At 49.0% G+C, this 15,779-nt stretch overlaps 1 protein-coding gene across 1 annotated transcript; it reads left to right on the forward strand.

The window, feature by feature from the left end:
• The first annotated feature begins 12,162 nt into the window (after positions 1–12,162).
• On the forward strand, positions 12,163–15,298 carry LOC309333291 (uncharacterized protein). Its single transcript, XM_081846679.1, has 2 exons — positions 12,163–13,282; positions 15,200–15,298. The coding sequence occupies exons 1-2, from the start codon at positions 12,258–12,260 to the stop codon at positions 15,219–15,221; spliced, it is 1,047 nt and encodes a 348-aa protein (XP_081702805.1). The 5' UTR covers positions 12,163–12,257; the 3' UTR covers positions 15,222–15,298.
• Positions 15,299–15,779: the final 481 nt, after the last annotated feature.

A 15,779-nucleotide genomic window follows, 5' to 3' on the forward strand; every position in this document is an offset into this window, starting at 1 on the left:
CAAATTAAAAGCACTTAAAACATTTAAAACCATTTTTGTCCCTTGCTGCAGGTAGCTGCTCAGGCCTCTAAACTGTAGTGGTGAGTACAGGCCCCGCCCCCTAGACTCGATGGAGTTGGCAGGAGAGGGAGCGGTCTTCCCAGCACTCACGAGAGCAGCAGCAGCAATGTCCCGGAGGCCCTGATAGAGGCCCTCAAGCTGTGGTGTTGAGTGCAGGCCCCGCCCCCTAAGCCCTATGGAGTTGGCAGGAGAGGGAGCGGTCTTCCCAGCACTCATGAGAGCAGCAGCAGCAATGTCCTGGAGGCCTCTCTCAGGCCTCTTAAGCTGTGGCCGTGAGTGCAGGCCCCGCCCCCTAGGCCCGATGGAGTTGGCAGGAGCGGGAGCGGTCTTCCCAGCACTCACGAGAGCAGCAGCCTTTTGGCTAACTGCGTGGAAAACACTTTGATTTGTTTACCTGTCTTAGAAAGATGGAGCAGATCATCTACAAAGACTAGACAGAACTCTTGTTTGTCATTAGCGCCAAGCACATAAAGACAATTGTCTGCAACGCTGCATTGGAAACCTAGAGAAACCAGAGTCTCATCTAAACACTTGTTCCAATTTCTCGCAGATTGCCGTAAAACATCCGTGCCTTGTGTAACTTGTACATGTTGCCCGACCCAGACTCAAATCCAGGGGGTTCTGCAAAACAGAGTTCCTCACTCAAACTAGCATGTAAATAGGCGGTCTGGATGTCAAAGTAGTTTACTTTTAGCTTGTGTTTTGCTGCAAGTGCCAGCAACAGATGCAGGTTTTCACTTCGAGCTGTAGTAGCGAACACTTTGTCAAAATCAAGCCCCGGTCTTTTGGGAAAAACCCTGAGCCACTAAGCATGCCTTGTACTTAAAATCACCAGTGGCTAAAGGCTTGAGCTTGTAAACCCACCTAAAAAAACTAAAGGACCCCTGACAGTTAAGTCCAGTCATGAACGACTCTGGGGTTGCGGCGCTTGTCTTGCTTTACTGGCCGAGGGAGCCGGCGTTTGTCCGCAGACAGTTTTTCCGGGTCATGTGGCCAGCATGACTGAGCCGCTTGTGGCGAAACCAGAGCAGCGCACAGAAACGCCGTTTACCTTCCCGCCGGAGCGGTACCTTTTTATCTACTTGCACTTTGACATGCTTTCGAACTGCTAGGTGGGCAGGAGCTGGGACCGAGCAACGGGAGCTCACTCCATCGTCACGGAGATTCGAACCGCTGACCTTCCGATTGGCAAGACCTACACCCCACTATTTTAGCTCCTTTCGGTGGTGGTGTGGGTGTAAACACTTCATGCTCAACCAGAGAATCCATTTCCTCCTGCATGGCACTTTTCCAGAGCAAAATTTGGTCCTCTGGTAACACCAGCACCTCCTTGTAGCTTTGAGGTTCAACAGCTACATGAAAAACATTAGCAGTACCAGGTTTAAAATTATTAGGATAAAAACAAGATGAAGGATTTGCTGAAATACCTATCTGAACTAGAATATAAAGAGGGGAGACCTTTTCCTCCTCAGGAAAGCCACTTCCGTGATAATGAGGAGGTGGGGTTGCGGGCTTCACGCCCCTTCCCCACACTCACGGGGGCTGGCTCCCACACTCGCGGGGAGGAGTTCTCGCCGCATCATACCCCGGGCCAGCCAATCGGCTGGCTCCGGGGACGGGGCCTCGGGTATTTAGATCTGCTGCAGCCGAGGCTCCTCCTCTTTCCCTTGCTGCAGCTGACCCGGTTTGTATATGCTTGGTATTTTTGATTCTGTAGCTTGGTTTCTTGGTCTTTGCTTGGTTTCTTTTCCTTCCTTTTTTAGGTTTACCCCTTCTGCAGCATGTTTGAAGAGCAGACTTTAGGCAGCAGGAACAGAGGTTTCTCGCAGCGTGTCCTTTGCTCTACAGCCCGCCTCTGCGTGCGAATCAGACCGCCAATCAGCTGTTCCCCAGACCGCCGATCAGCTGTTCCCTCGGAGCGGCTTTCCTCAGCCTTGCGGGGAACAAGCATTGGGCTTTAAAGCCCTCCGCTAGAGGTTCACAGCAAGAACGAAGTCCGCCGATCAGCTGTTCCCTCGGCAGCGGCTTTCTTGCAGCCCAGCAGGGATCAATCTTCTGGTTTTTTGAAGCCCTCATTCAAAGGCTCACAGGGTCTTTGAGCCCTCACCCGGAGGCTCCCAGTGCGACGCAGGGCGACCGTTGGTCCGCCTGGGTTACCTTTCCGGTTCGCGGGCGCCAAGCAGCATAACCCTACTTGTGGATTATACAGTGTCTTCGGTAACGCAGGTTGCTGCAACCCCCGTGTGAGGTTGGTGACTGGGGTTTAAACATTAACTGGGTTGTTTATTTAAAATTTCCTTGCATGAGTGAAAGGGGAGGCAGCTTGTAAAAGGGGGCAAGGGTTTAAAAGTGTAGGCAGCTCGTTTAGAGTGCACGCGAGCCCGAGGGGCTGCTCTAGCCCTGCTTTCTAAAAGAATTGTTTGCCGGTTGCCATGGTCACCGCTGCTATACGGCGCCATTTTAGCCCGACCACGTGGCAAGGAGGCAGCCACCATCTTAGGAGAGGCAATTGCCCTCCGCTGCTTAGGTCTACTTAAATAGAACTGCCTTATTCGAGTTTTTACCCGTACCTCTCTGTACCGGTTGCTGTAACTTTGTTTGTTTTCAGCAGCACGGCTGACTGTTGCAAATCGCCTGCACAATAAACTGGCACTATAGCTTGCGTTAGTACATTGGGGCTTTGCAAGGGGAATCACTACTGTTGCAAACTGCTGGCAGCAAGTTCCTAGGGTGTGTGATTTTATCAGAAAAAATACATCCGAAGTTGGTAAAGTGCTGTGTGCTGTTTCTAAAGTGCTGTCAGCTTGCAAAATTAATTGGTGCAATTAGTAAATAGCAAAATAATTAGCAAACGCTGCAGCTTGTATGTTATGTAGCGCTGCTCTTAAAACCTAAACTCATAAAGGCAATTAAGACTTGCCTGCACTGGGAGTTGCATCTGGTAATTTAAGGACTGCCTCATTAAGCCTTTATTCATAAAAGCAATTAAAGGGCTTATTATTAAAACTGTCTTGGAGCATAGTCTTCTCAGATAATTCAATTCATCCTATTTAACGGGATTCACTGCTCAAATTATCACATTTAATAAATAAATTAAATTAAATTAAATTAATAAATAAATAAAAGATTAAATAAGATAAAATAAAATAAAATAAAAATACAATAAAATAGATAAATAGTTATATATATATATATATGTATGTATGTATGTATGTATATATATATGTGTGTGTATATGTGTATGTGTGTGTGTGTGTGTATATATATATATATATAATAAAACATAAATAAATAAATAAATAATTGAAGAGAATAGAATAAAATAAGATAAAATAAAACAGAATTTGGATTAGCTGGGACACGGCTGCGTAGTACTTGCCAGATCGGGTTTCTTAAATAGGTGCTGGTACGCCTTTTCCGGCATGGCTCCCGGGAGGAACCAACAAGCACCTTCCCGCAAAGGGAACAGGGAAGCCAACCAAAATGATTCGCTTATGCCTGTTATGCCGTGCAACCCGCAAGCATTTGCTAAGTTTTTCACGGCATTTGAGACCTTTTATAGGCAGTGTCGCCCAGGAGCCATAGCACTCCCAGCGCCACTGCCAGCCTCCCAGGATTACATTCCTGACACACTACCCAGTAACCAGGAGCGCCCAAGTACCTCTGCCTCTGGTCCGGGCATAGCCCCACCAGGACCCACCGCTGTGTCACCCCCTATAATTCGCTCTCAGTCCGCTTGCTCCCATGGGTCTAACTCAAGTTCCTTCGGTGGCAGGGCGCCTCCCGGGAGATCCAACAATACTAACTCTCATCAGGACATAGGTGTACCCAGTTTCTTTCAGGAACCATCACAGCAGCTCACAACCGCGGAAGGGGATTCCAGATCATCTTACAAGGAGGAGCAACAGGGAAGCCTAGACACCCCAGCGGCTGCCCAGACTGCGGCTGACACTGAGCAACAGGGTGGAAAAAGGAAATCCAAGAGGAAACACACCGCGAAGAAAGGCAAGAGGAGCAGGAAGTCGGACTCCGAGGACAAGTCAGGTACCTCTTTTTCCGATTCGGATAGCGACGCCCCCATGAAGGATTACTGGGGCCTGGGCGAGGATATTTCCGGGCTTCCTTTGTGGATACATGAAAGGAGGGCTAATTCCCACCGTAAGTCCTTCAACGGGTCCCTGGAATGGAAAGGGGGGTCATTGGTGGAAGACGTAAAAACATCCACCAATGTGTCCACTGATTTCATATTGGGAAATCACTTATCACAAAAGAAGAGGACCAAAATACTCAATGGGGATTACATTGATATATTTACTCTCCTCCCCCCAACTAAAATGACAGGTAAAGGGGAGAAAAAACGGTCTTGCATGGCAAGTCCCCTCCCCCATGTGAAATGAAGACACAGGACACATTATTTCAGGTTAATGGGCATAAAAAGGCCACAACTTTATTGATTACAGGAATAGGAAGGTATTGGCCTTAGGCATTGGCTCCTATCGACTACCCGGCATGGAGACCGGGAAGGGTTATCCACAAGCCGTGGGGGTCCTGTTGAAGTACACCAACTAGGATCCCACGGGTGTCACCGCTCGGGGGCGTGCTGGAGGCCCTTACCTCCCTAGCTTTCGGACAAGGCAACGCCCCCCGGAGTCCTTTACCGGACTACCCTTTTCATTGGAGGAAGGTGATGGCGCTTCCTTCCCCCCTTCATTTGCATAACAATTACCCCTGCCAATGCCTAACCGCCAATCGAGCAAAGCTCGCCGCCAGTACCTTCAAACCTGTAACCAATTCCTAATCCCTGCTATGATGTCCCCCAACCAAATATCGTTTCCAGCATCTGACAGATGCACGCCATCCCGTCTGTAGAGGGCCTCGTTGCTGTACTGGATGCCTGGGTGGCCTATGACGCACCCGCCCAGAGCCGCTACTCTACGTGCCACAGCCCGCTCCAAGACCTTTCTTGCTTTATTGATTCCAACCAGGCTCACACTATCCCTCCATATCCTCCTCTCAAGCAACGAGGACCACAATATAGTAATGTTTGGATAAGCCGTCATCAGATCAGCAAAATCATCAAAAATGTTCCATCTCAAGTCAATAGCTTTGCGGTACGCTAGGTCGTTTTCCCCTAGCTGGATGACCAAGGCATCAGGTGGGCCCTCAGCGGCGGCTCTCGCCATTACGGCTGGCTTGAATTCGCTCCAGCGCATCCCCCTTCGCGCTAACCATGCCAGTTCAACATTTTCAGGTAAGTTCAAGTTTTGCCCCAACCCGGTCCTCATGGCTCGATTCTTGGCCCAATGCACAATGCTGTGGCCCACCAACCAAATGCGCACCCTCGTGTATTCTGAAAAGCAAATAGACAGAAAAACCAAGGTCAGGAGCTTAACTGCTAGTCATAGATTCTTTCTCACATAAGCTTTGTACGCATTAGATTTCCACCGCCCCAAGTCCTTTATCCTCTCGGCCGAGAGCCCGAGGTGTACTGCGGTGGTAGCTGCCCCAATCCGAAAGGAGTGAGCCGCAAATTCCGCCGCGGGCAGCCCGCATGCTGCCAAAACCATGCGCATCACCTGTGTAAACTGGTGTCTGGTCAAGAGCGATCCATCCGCGTGAATTAAGAAAGGGCCAGGGCTATTGGGTCTTAAGTAGAGGAAACGCCTCGCATCCCTAACCGGGCAGGGTCCGCTATCCTGCGCGGCTGGTAACCGAAGGAGGGCCCCCCTACCCAGTTGGTCCGTCTTAGAGCTCTGTACTTGAACGATTAGGTCAGTCCTAGATAGGGTCAGGTCACTTAAGAGGATGCCCCTCTGGCAGTGGGTAACCCCTCCCTCACAGACTACCTCCCCTATGCGAAGGGCACCAAAGAAGGCTGTGGAATAAGCGGCAGAGAAAAGGCGAGCTTCATATTTTGACCAGCATATTGGTTGTAATTTTTTGTGTATCTGGGTAAGAATATCGAAAGTTAAAGGCCTCCTCTTGTCAGTGCTGGGAGGCTGGAGCCGGCGCGAACCCTCTAAGGTCTTATGCACTATAAATTCAGCACATGGGTCGGTGGCAAAAAAGGCTTTACAAAAATATGAGATCCCTGCGGACTGAATATTAAGAGTCTTTGGTGCCCTGCCCAGCTCCTTCAGGTGGGCTAAGTAGCGGAGGACCTCCCTCGTTGAGGGAATGGAATTCTGCCTCATGCTGGGTACTCTGTTGCGGAACTTTAGGAAGTCCGCCCACGCTTTCTTGTATGATCTCATTGTGGAAGGGGCAACTGCACCAAATACTCCCTTCATCACTTCTTGCTCCCAAGACTCCAGAGATGCTCCGGGAAAGGCATCGATGATTGTTCCGCATCCAGCGCTAATGAGCGGAAGCGCTCCATCTGAAAACGAGACAGAGCATCCATGATGTCATTATTAATGCCAGGTACGAATTTGGCTGAAAAATATATATTCTGCTCAAGACACAGGAGGATGAAGGACCGTAACAAGTTTCCCACCCTGGTGGAACGCACGGACTGTCTAGAAAGAACCGCTACTACCGCCTGGTTATCTGTGTTGAAACAAACCCTATGATTGCAGAACTGCTCTGCCCAAAGATGTACTGCTATTACAATGGGGGAAAATTCCAAAAATGTAAGGTCCCGAGTAATGGGCTTGCCCTGCCAGTCTGCCGGCCACTTTTGGGCACACCACTGGCCCCTGAAATAAACTCCAAAACCCAAGGAACCTGCCGCATCTGATTGGACTTGGAAGTCGGCATTGAGTGCCATGGAATCTTGCCATAAAGATATACCATTGTACCTGTCGAGGAATTGTAGCCAGACTCCCAGATCCGTCTTAACTTCTTTGGAGAGGCGCACACTATGCTGTGGTGCCCTGAGACCTGCTGGCCACAAAAGGGCCGACCTGGCACCAGTACCCTACAAGTGAAATTTAGGTGACCTAGCAGGGATTGAATTTGCCTTAGGGTAACCTTCTTTAGGGGCAATAGCTGTTGTATCAGTGCCTTAAGGGCGAACAGTTTTTCCTCAGGTAACCTAGACGTTTGGGCCACGGTGTCTAACTCAATGCCCAGATAGACCACGGAAGTGGCTGGACCCTCCGTTTTCTCGGCGGCCAGTGGCACCCCCAGCTCCCCGGCCAGGGCCATGAAAGCCTCCAAAAGGGCGGAGCATCGTTGCCTATTATCTGCCACCAAAATAAAGTCATCCGGGTAATGCGACATGCCCACCGACCCTGTCCTGAAGCGTAGGGCCCAATCGAGAAATGTACTGAACGACTCAAAGGCTGAGCAAGCCACAGAGCAGCCCATGGGCATTGCTTTGTCAATGAAATACGCTCCCTCAAATCTAAAGCCCAACCAACGGAAGTCAGCTGGATGGACGGGAAGAAGGCGGAACACCGACTCGATGTCACATTTGGCTAGAAGTGCCCCTTGCCCAAATCTGCGAATCATTTTAACTGCTTGGTCAAAGGAGGCGTATTTCACAGTACAAAGTTCCTGGGGGATCACGTCATTGACCGAGCCTCCCCTTGGGAAAGAGAGGTTGTGGATCATGCGAAATTCCCCTGGGGCCTTTTTAGGTACAATGCCCAGAGGGGATAGGTGAAGTCCTTCCAGGGGAGGTACGGAAAAGGGGCCCGCTACCCTACCTGCCCTGATTTCTTTCTCTATCTTTTTTCTGACTATCTCAGGCCTTTCCCTAACTGATTTTTGATTTTGTGGGTCCCCGGTGTTAGGGGGGAAAGCCACGGGGATTCTGAACCCCAAGGAGAACCCCTCCCAAAGGTATTGTGCGGCTTTTCGATCGGGATATTGGTCTAGAAGGGTTTTGAGGGGCTGAAGACGGATAGGGGAGATGGCAAGACCAAGATACCTATTACTGACGGTTACCGGGACCCTGATGAGAGGATCCGGGGGCACCTCTGGCATTGTTGTTGAAGTACCCCCTGCCCCCGAAAGGGCTGCTGCTTATTCTTAAAGCACGCCGAGGCAGGGTGGTTTCCCTGGCACCGCTCGCATTCATGAAGATACTTACAGGAGGGTCGCGAACACACACCCCTGTTGAACTCCCAGCACTGGCGGCGCTGTTTCACCTCCGTCTTACCCGGCTTGGCAGATTCCTGGTTCTTCTTTTCAATGTAAGGGTTAACGTCCTTGCCCCAGTAATTAGGATCCCTTAGGTACCATCGGGTGGAGGGCAGGAGAGAAGCATTTCTACGGAAATTCTCATCATATGTTAAAGCAGCATTTTCCCCTGCCAGCATGTGAGCCCGCCTCAGATGAGCCAAATAAGCAACCAGATCCATGGAGCGCCTAGGATAAGCCGCGCAAACAACTCCCATGAAAACCTGGTACCCATCCAACCAATTCTCAAAGGTGCGTTCCGCCCTAGGCGTCCTATACCTCCGCTTACCGAAAGAGCGCCTCTTTTCACCTTTCCCCGTGAGTTTAGTAGGAGGGAGAAGGGTAAACATGTCCACATAGTCACCGTTGAGGATCTTATTCCTCTTCTTCTGGGACAAATGGTTCCCCAATATAAAATCGGTGGACTGATTGGTGGAAACCTTTACATCTTCAACCAGCGCCCCATCCTTCCATTCCAGTGTTCCATTGAAGGTCTTACGATGGGAATTGGCCCTCCTTTCATGCGCCCAAAGTGGGATCCCATATTCTCTTCCCCCAAACCCCAGTAATCATCCATAGGCCCCTCGCTATCCGATTCGGATGAGGACGTACCTGAGTCATCCTCGGTCTCTGACTGCTTGCTCCTTTTCTTCTTTGCTGACGTGTGCTTCTTCTTGGATTTCCTCTTACCCCCTTGCGCCTCACTGCTGGCCGGGTTCACGCTGGCTGCTGGCTGAGCCATTTGGGGTTCCATCTGTTCTTCCTCCGAACCGGAACCCGCACTGTTTTCAGTAGAGCTGTGCTGAGGCTGCTGTTCCTGAAAAGCACTAGGAATACCTACACCCTGTGAAATAGAATTGTTGCTGGCCCCTTTAGCAGGTGCCTTCCCCTTGCCAGGACCCTTTGCAGGTGCCTTACCTTTACCAGTGCTTTGGATGGCTTTCTTAAAAATAGCTGACTGGGCGCGGGTATTAGGGTGACCCACCATTGTGGTTTCGGACTGGGCACTGACCACTGCAGCGGCTGCAGTGCCATGCTGCCCCTGATTATTAGGAGGAGCATCAGGTATTACCTCCTGTGATGGTTCCGGGGCTTGGTGTGCCAGAGCCCTTGGCCTACACTGCCTATAAAATGTTTCGAAAGCCATGAAAAATTGAGCAAAGGCTTGAGGATCACAGGGCATGGACGGTAATTGGGCGCCCCATTACCTGTGGAAGATGCCAGCTGATTACCCGAGGAGGATGCCTGCTGGTTACCGCCAGAAGCCATTCCGCACTATGAAATACACCAAGGAAACCTCCAAATTATTTGCAAACTACTAGCTCAGTAATGCCCACACTGGTGGGAATGCGTACCCGCTAGCACCTGCTCAGAATCAACAACACCGCTTAAGAGTTGCACCTAGTTCAGTATTATCTACACTGGCTTGGCTCTACCCTGAATCTAGAGAAGCTAGTTCAGTATAATCTACGCTGGCTTTCAGCGCAGAACCACAAGGCTAGTTCGGTATTTCCTACTCTAACCACCAGCCGCTAGAGGCTCTGGCTATATACGGTGGAAAAATTAGGCAAATTTCATTTTTAATTTTTTAAATATTTTTTTTGCTTGTTTTATTTTATTTTTTCTTTACCTATTTTTAATAGAACCATATATATATATGCTTTATTTAATTAATTATTTGTTTATTTTTTGCGTAATATTAAGCTTCTGCTCAAGCAGGCAGCTCCTGTAGAGGCAGTCCTCTTTGCCAGAACCAACCGCAGTGTAAGCAAGTCCTTTAGTTGCCTTTATGAGTTAAGGCTTTAAAAAAAAAAAAAAAAAAAAAAAAAAACCAGAGCTGAAATAACATATAAGCCACAGTGTTTGCCAATTGCACCAATCAATCAATTGCACCAATCAACTTTGCAAGCAGTCAGCAAACAGCACTTTAAAACCAGCACTCAGCACCTCCAAGGACCTTCAATTGCCTCTATGAGTTTAGGCTTTTAAAAGCAGAGCTGAAATAACATAAAAGCCACAGCGTTGCTCATTGCACCAATTAATTTCAAAAGCTGTCAGCAGTAAGCACTTTGAAACCCGTACTCAGCCTTTCCAAAGACTCCTTTATTATAATATTTTTTAAAGCATTTCCCCCAGTAAACCGCACTTTAAAAGCCTGTCATTCAGCCACTTGCTACAGTAATAGATTCTCCCCTGTAATGCTGCAGACCTGGGAGCCAGCTATGGGATCGCAACAATGTAGCAGCCCAAGCACGGAACAGCTAGCTTGTGCTGGCAATTTATAAGAAGCGTCGGAGCTGCTGCTAAGAAGGAAGGGTAAAACAAAGCTGTGAATACTAGGAGGAGGCAGCTTTATTTAAAGAGACTGACCCAGCGGAGGGTGAATGCCTCTCCTAAGATGGCGGCTGCCTTTTTTGACCACGTGGTAGAGTTAAAATGCTGCCGGATAGCAGCGGTAACCAAGGCAACCAGAAAACAATTTTCTTAGAAAGCACGGCTAGAGCGACCCTGCGATCACTGCCTCCCGCCTTTCCTTTAAAACTGACCCCGTTTTAAAGCTGCCCCCCTTTTACTCTTGCAAGGAAGATTTAGAATAAACAACACAAAGTTAAAACCCTGAGAACCCTGAGAAGGTTGAAGTGCAAAATGAGCTGCCTACACTTTAAATCCTGGTCCCCTTTTACAAGCTGCCTCCCCTTTCACTCATGCAAGGAAAATTCTGAATAAACGACACACGCAATGTTAAAAGACCCCAGTCACCAACCTCACATGGGGGCTGCAGCCACCCGCGTTACAGAAGCCACTGTATATTCCGCAAGTAAGATAGAGCTGCTTTGAATTGAGGGCTTAAAAAAACAGGAGATTGATCTTTGCCGGGCTGAAAGAAAGCTGCTGCTGGGGGAACAGCTGATCAGCGGACTTCGGTCTCTCCGCGAGGCTGAGGAAAGCTGCTCTGAAGGAACAGCTGATTGGCGGATTGCTTCGTGCTCAGAGGAGGGCTGTGGAACAAAGGACACGCAGAAAGAAACCTCTGTTCTTGCTGCCTAAAGTCTGTTCTTTGAACTCGCTGCAGAAGGAGTAAACCTGAAAAGGAGAGGAAAAAGAAGCCAAGCAAAAACCAAGAAAACAAGCTACAGAATCTAAAATACCAAGCACGTAAAAAGCGGTCAGCTGGAACGGGGCAAAGAGGGCAGTCCCCGGTTGTGCCTGGCCTTAAATGGGCCAGGCCAGGCCTCCCTAGCCCGCCAATTGGCAGGCAGGGTTGCAGGCACGCCCGGGGATTCCCTTGTTCTCGCGGGGGCAAAAAGGCCAGCCCCGCGTGTGTGGGAGGGGGTAGCCCGCAACCCCCTCTCCTCTCCAGTTCGGAAATGGCTTTATGGGAAGCAGAGATACAGGACCCCCCGGGTGGAACGCACTTTTGAAAATTGGTTAGATGGCTACCAGGTCTTTATGGGTGTGGTTTCTGCGGCTTATCCCAAACGCGCGATGCATGACACACGTGAGAAGGGCCTTTGTACTAGCAGGGGAGAATGCTGCCTTATCTTATGACGAGGATTTCCGTAGAAACGCGTCACTTCTGCCATCCACTCGCTGGGACCTGAGGGACCAGAACTACTGGATGGAACACGTAGGTCCCTATGTTGAAAAGAAATATCAGGATTCACCAAAAGTGGGAAAGGTGGAGCCAAAACGGTGTCGGCAATACTGGGATTTCAATAGGGGGGTCTGTTCACGACCCACGTGTAAGTATGCCCATGAATGTGAAAGGTGCCTTGGTAACCACCCGGGCTCCGCCTGCCTCAAAGGAAAGCAGCCCTTTTGGGGCAGCAGGGGGTACTCACACCAAGGCCCTAGGGGTACCTCCGGACACCCACAGGGGACTACGGGAACCACCAGTAATGTGGCCCTCAGGCTAGCTCTCACACCTATCAAATTACACCCGTTAAAAGCCCTACTAGATCTATAGCCCAATAAAACACCTCTAGGAAGGGTTTTCCTCAGGCTTTATAATCCCGGTGTCCTTCCCACCCAACCCGGGCGATCCTCCCAACCAAAAATCAGTGAGGGAAATGCCAGAGATAGCCAGAAAGAAAATTCAAAAGGAAATTGCAGCTGGGAGGGTGGCCGGTCCCTTCAGCCAACCCCCTATCGAAGGGTTACACATTTCCCCCCTAGGCATAGTTCCCCAAAAAGGCCCTGGGGAGTTCCATATGATCCATAATCTCTCATACCCAAGGGGTGGTTCCGTCAATGATGCCATACCTCAGGAACTTTGCTCAGTGAAATATGCGTCATTTGACCAAGCAGTTAAACTGATTCATAAATTTGGAAAGGGGGCGCTGCTAGCAAAATGTGATATAGAATCAGCCTTTCGCCTCCTCCCAGTGCACCCTGAGGATTTTCGTTGGTTAGGCTTTAGATTTGAAGGGTCTTACTTTGTCGACAAAGCTATGCCTATGGGCTGTTCAGTGGCTTGTGCAGCCTTCGAAGCTTTTAGTACATTCCTGGATTGGGTGCTTCAATTTAAAACAGGTTCCATCGGGGTCTCGCATTACCTCGATGACTTTATTCTCGTTGCAGCTACAGAACCCCAGTGCACCATTTTGCTGCCGGCATTTATCTCTTTAGCTGAGGAACTCGGAGTCCCGTTGGCGGCAGACAAAACTGAGGGCCCTGCCACCAGAATGGTGTACCTAGGCACTGAATTGGACACAATTGCGCAGTCTTCGAGGTTGCCAAAAGAAAAATTAGTCGCCCTTAGGGAATTGATTCAACAGCTTCTTCCATTGAAAAAGGTTACCCTCAGACAAATCCAGTCCCTATTAGGTCACCTAAAATTCACCTGCCGGGTGGTATCTCCGGGGCGCCCCTTTTGTGCCCGCCTAGCTAGATTGTCAGTGGGCCTGCGCGCTCCTCAACACAGGGTACGCCTTTCCAAGGCGGTTAAATCCGACTTGGAAGTATGGCTTCATTTTCTGGACAATTACAATGGTATATCTCTGTGGCAAGACACCATGCTGCTTCACGCTGATTTTCAGGTGCAGTCCGATGCGGCAGGTTCGCTAGGATTCGGGGTTTACTTCAAGGGTCAGTGGTGCGCTCAACGCTGGCCCCCCGATTGGCAGGGAAAACCCATCACGAGGGACCTTACTTTCTTAGAATTCTTTCCCATCGTAGTAGCAGTTCATTTATGGGGGAGGTATTTAGTAACCACAGGGTGTGCTTTTGGACCTACAATCAGGCGGTAGTAGCGGTCCTTTTGACGCAATCCTCACGCTCCCCAAGGGTGGGAAGCCTCCTACGTTCCTTTGTCCTGCTATGTCTTCAGCGTAACATCTATTTTTCTGCCAAGTTCGTGCCGGTCGTTAATAATGACATCGCGGATGCTCTGTCTCATTTCCAGATGGATTGCTTCCGCTCGTTAGCGCCAGAGGCGCAACAATTGCCACAGCCTTTCCCGGAGCACCTTTGGAGCCTTGGGAACACGAAATTATGAAGGGAGTATTGGCCGCATTGGCGCCATCCACTCTGAGATCATACACAAAGGCGTGGGCGGACTTCCTAAAGTTCCATAACAGAACAGGCAACTTGAACACCGCATCCCCCCCCTCAAAAGTTGAAGTCCTAAAATACTTATTACACCTAAAAAACTTAGGCAGAGCATCAAAGATCTTAAATATTCAGTCGGCCGCTATATCCTTCTTTTCTAAAGTGGCTTACTCCACGGACCCCTGTGCAGACTTCGTAGTGCGCAAAGCACTTGAAGGTTGGTGCAGGCTACAGCCCCCAGCAAGGACAAAAGAAAACCCATTACTTTCGATATCCTTAGCCAAATTCATAGAAAATTAAGAACCATATGTTGGTCAAAATTCAAAGCTCGACTATTCTCAGCAGCCTATTCCATTGCATTTTTTGGATAGGGGAGGTGGTATGTGAAGGAGGCCAGGATAATGCTCATCGGGATATATTGTTGAATGACCTGACCCTTTTGCATTCAGACTTGATTTTACAAGTGCGCAGTTCTAAGACCGACCAGCAAGGAAAAGGGGCCCTCATTAGATTACTACCAACTAGGAAGGAAGGGCCTTGCCCGGTGAAAGATACCAGACGTTTCCTATACTTGAGACCTCAGTTGCCTGGCCCCCTATTAATTCATATTGATGGTGCTCCCCTGACTAGGCACCAATTTACACAGGTGATGCGGATGGCGATCACGGCTTGCGGCCTCAATCCAGCAGAGTTTGCAGCTCATTCCTTTAGAATCAGGGCAGTTACTACTGCTGTACATCTGGGCCTCTCCGCAGAAAGAATTAAGGACATGGGGCACTGGAAATCTGAGGCTTACAAGACCTATGTTAGAAAGACCCAATGACCGCTGCTGCACTCCTGATCTTTCCTTGTCATTTCATTCCCCTTCTAGAAGACACAAGAATTCGGATATGGATCGTGGGCCACAGTATTGTGCATTGGGCTGCAAAGCGGGCTGCCATGGTGGGCCTGGGGCCAAGACTGGGTTTACCGCCAAACACAGATGTGATATGGATGGCTAGGAGAGGGATGCGATGGGCCGAGTTCATGCTGATCGTCAGGAACAGAGCTGCGATCGAGGGCCCTCCTGACGCCTTAGTGATACAGCTTGGTGAAAATGATCTAGCTTACCGTAAAGCCATTTATTTGCAATGGAATATTTTCGGAGACTTTGAGGAGCTACTCACCTCTTACCCCAGCATTAGCATTCTGTGGTCATCCTTGCTAGAAAGGTGCACGTGGAGAGATTGTCGCTCCCCTGCTGCGGTGAATAGAGCCCGAAAGATCTTGCAATGCACTGTGGCACGTAGAGTGGCGGCTCTGGGGGGACGAGTCATTGACCATCCCGAGATCCAGTATGCCAAGGTGGCCCTCTACAGAGATGATGGCGTACATCTTTCCGATGCGGGGAATGATGATTGGTTGAGTGATATTATATCAGGGATTAGGGATTGGTTACAGGTTTGAGGGTACTGGCGGCGAGCCTGGGATCGAGTGGCGGTTAGGCATTGGTGGGGGTACTGTTCTATTGTTGTGCAAATGAAGGGGGGAAGGAGCGCCATCACCTTCCCCCAAACAAGGGATAGTCCGGTAAAGGATTCCGGGGGGCGTGACCTTGTCCTAAGCCTAATGTCAGCAGCTTTGAGTTGTGAGCGCTCAGTGGAGATAAAGGTCCAGGAACTCAGCCATATTTTACAAGCTTTATTTTATTTTATTTTATTTTATTTTATTTTATTTTATTTTATTTTTTAACAATTTTTTATTAAGTTTTCCATCATAATAACACAAACCACAAAGCAAAATGATACACAAAAACAAAAACAAAAAAGGGGAAGAAAAGGGGGGAACAATAAACAAATATACAATAAAAACAAACTAATTCTTCCCAAATCCAACTTTTTAAACATCTTAATTGACTTCCTCAAGTCCCTCCCTTCTGAGTTTCCTTATAATTTAAAAGTAACAGCTTTCCAATATCCTTATTAAACTAAAACAATTTCCAATTATAGTCATCTTATTCACTTTTCTTAACATTCTAAATCCCATTTATTTAATTATAACTT

This window comes from Podarcis erhardii, assembly GCF_964252035.2.
Source record: "Podarcis erhardii genome assembly, chromosome: W".
Taxonomy (NCBI): domain Eukaryota; kingdom Metazoa; phylum Chordata; class Lepidosauria; order Squamata; family Lacertidae; genus Podarcis; species Podarcis erhardii.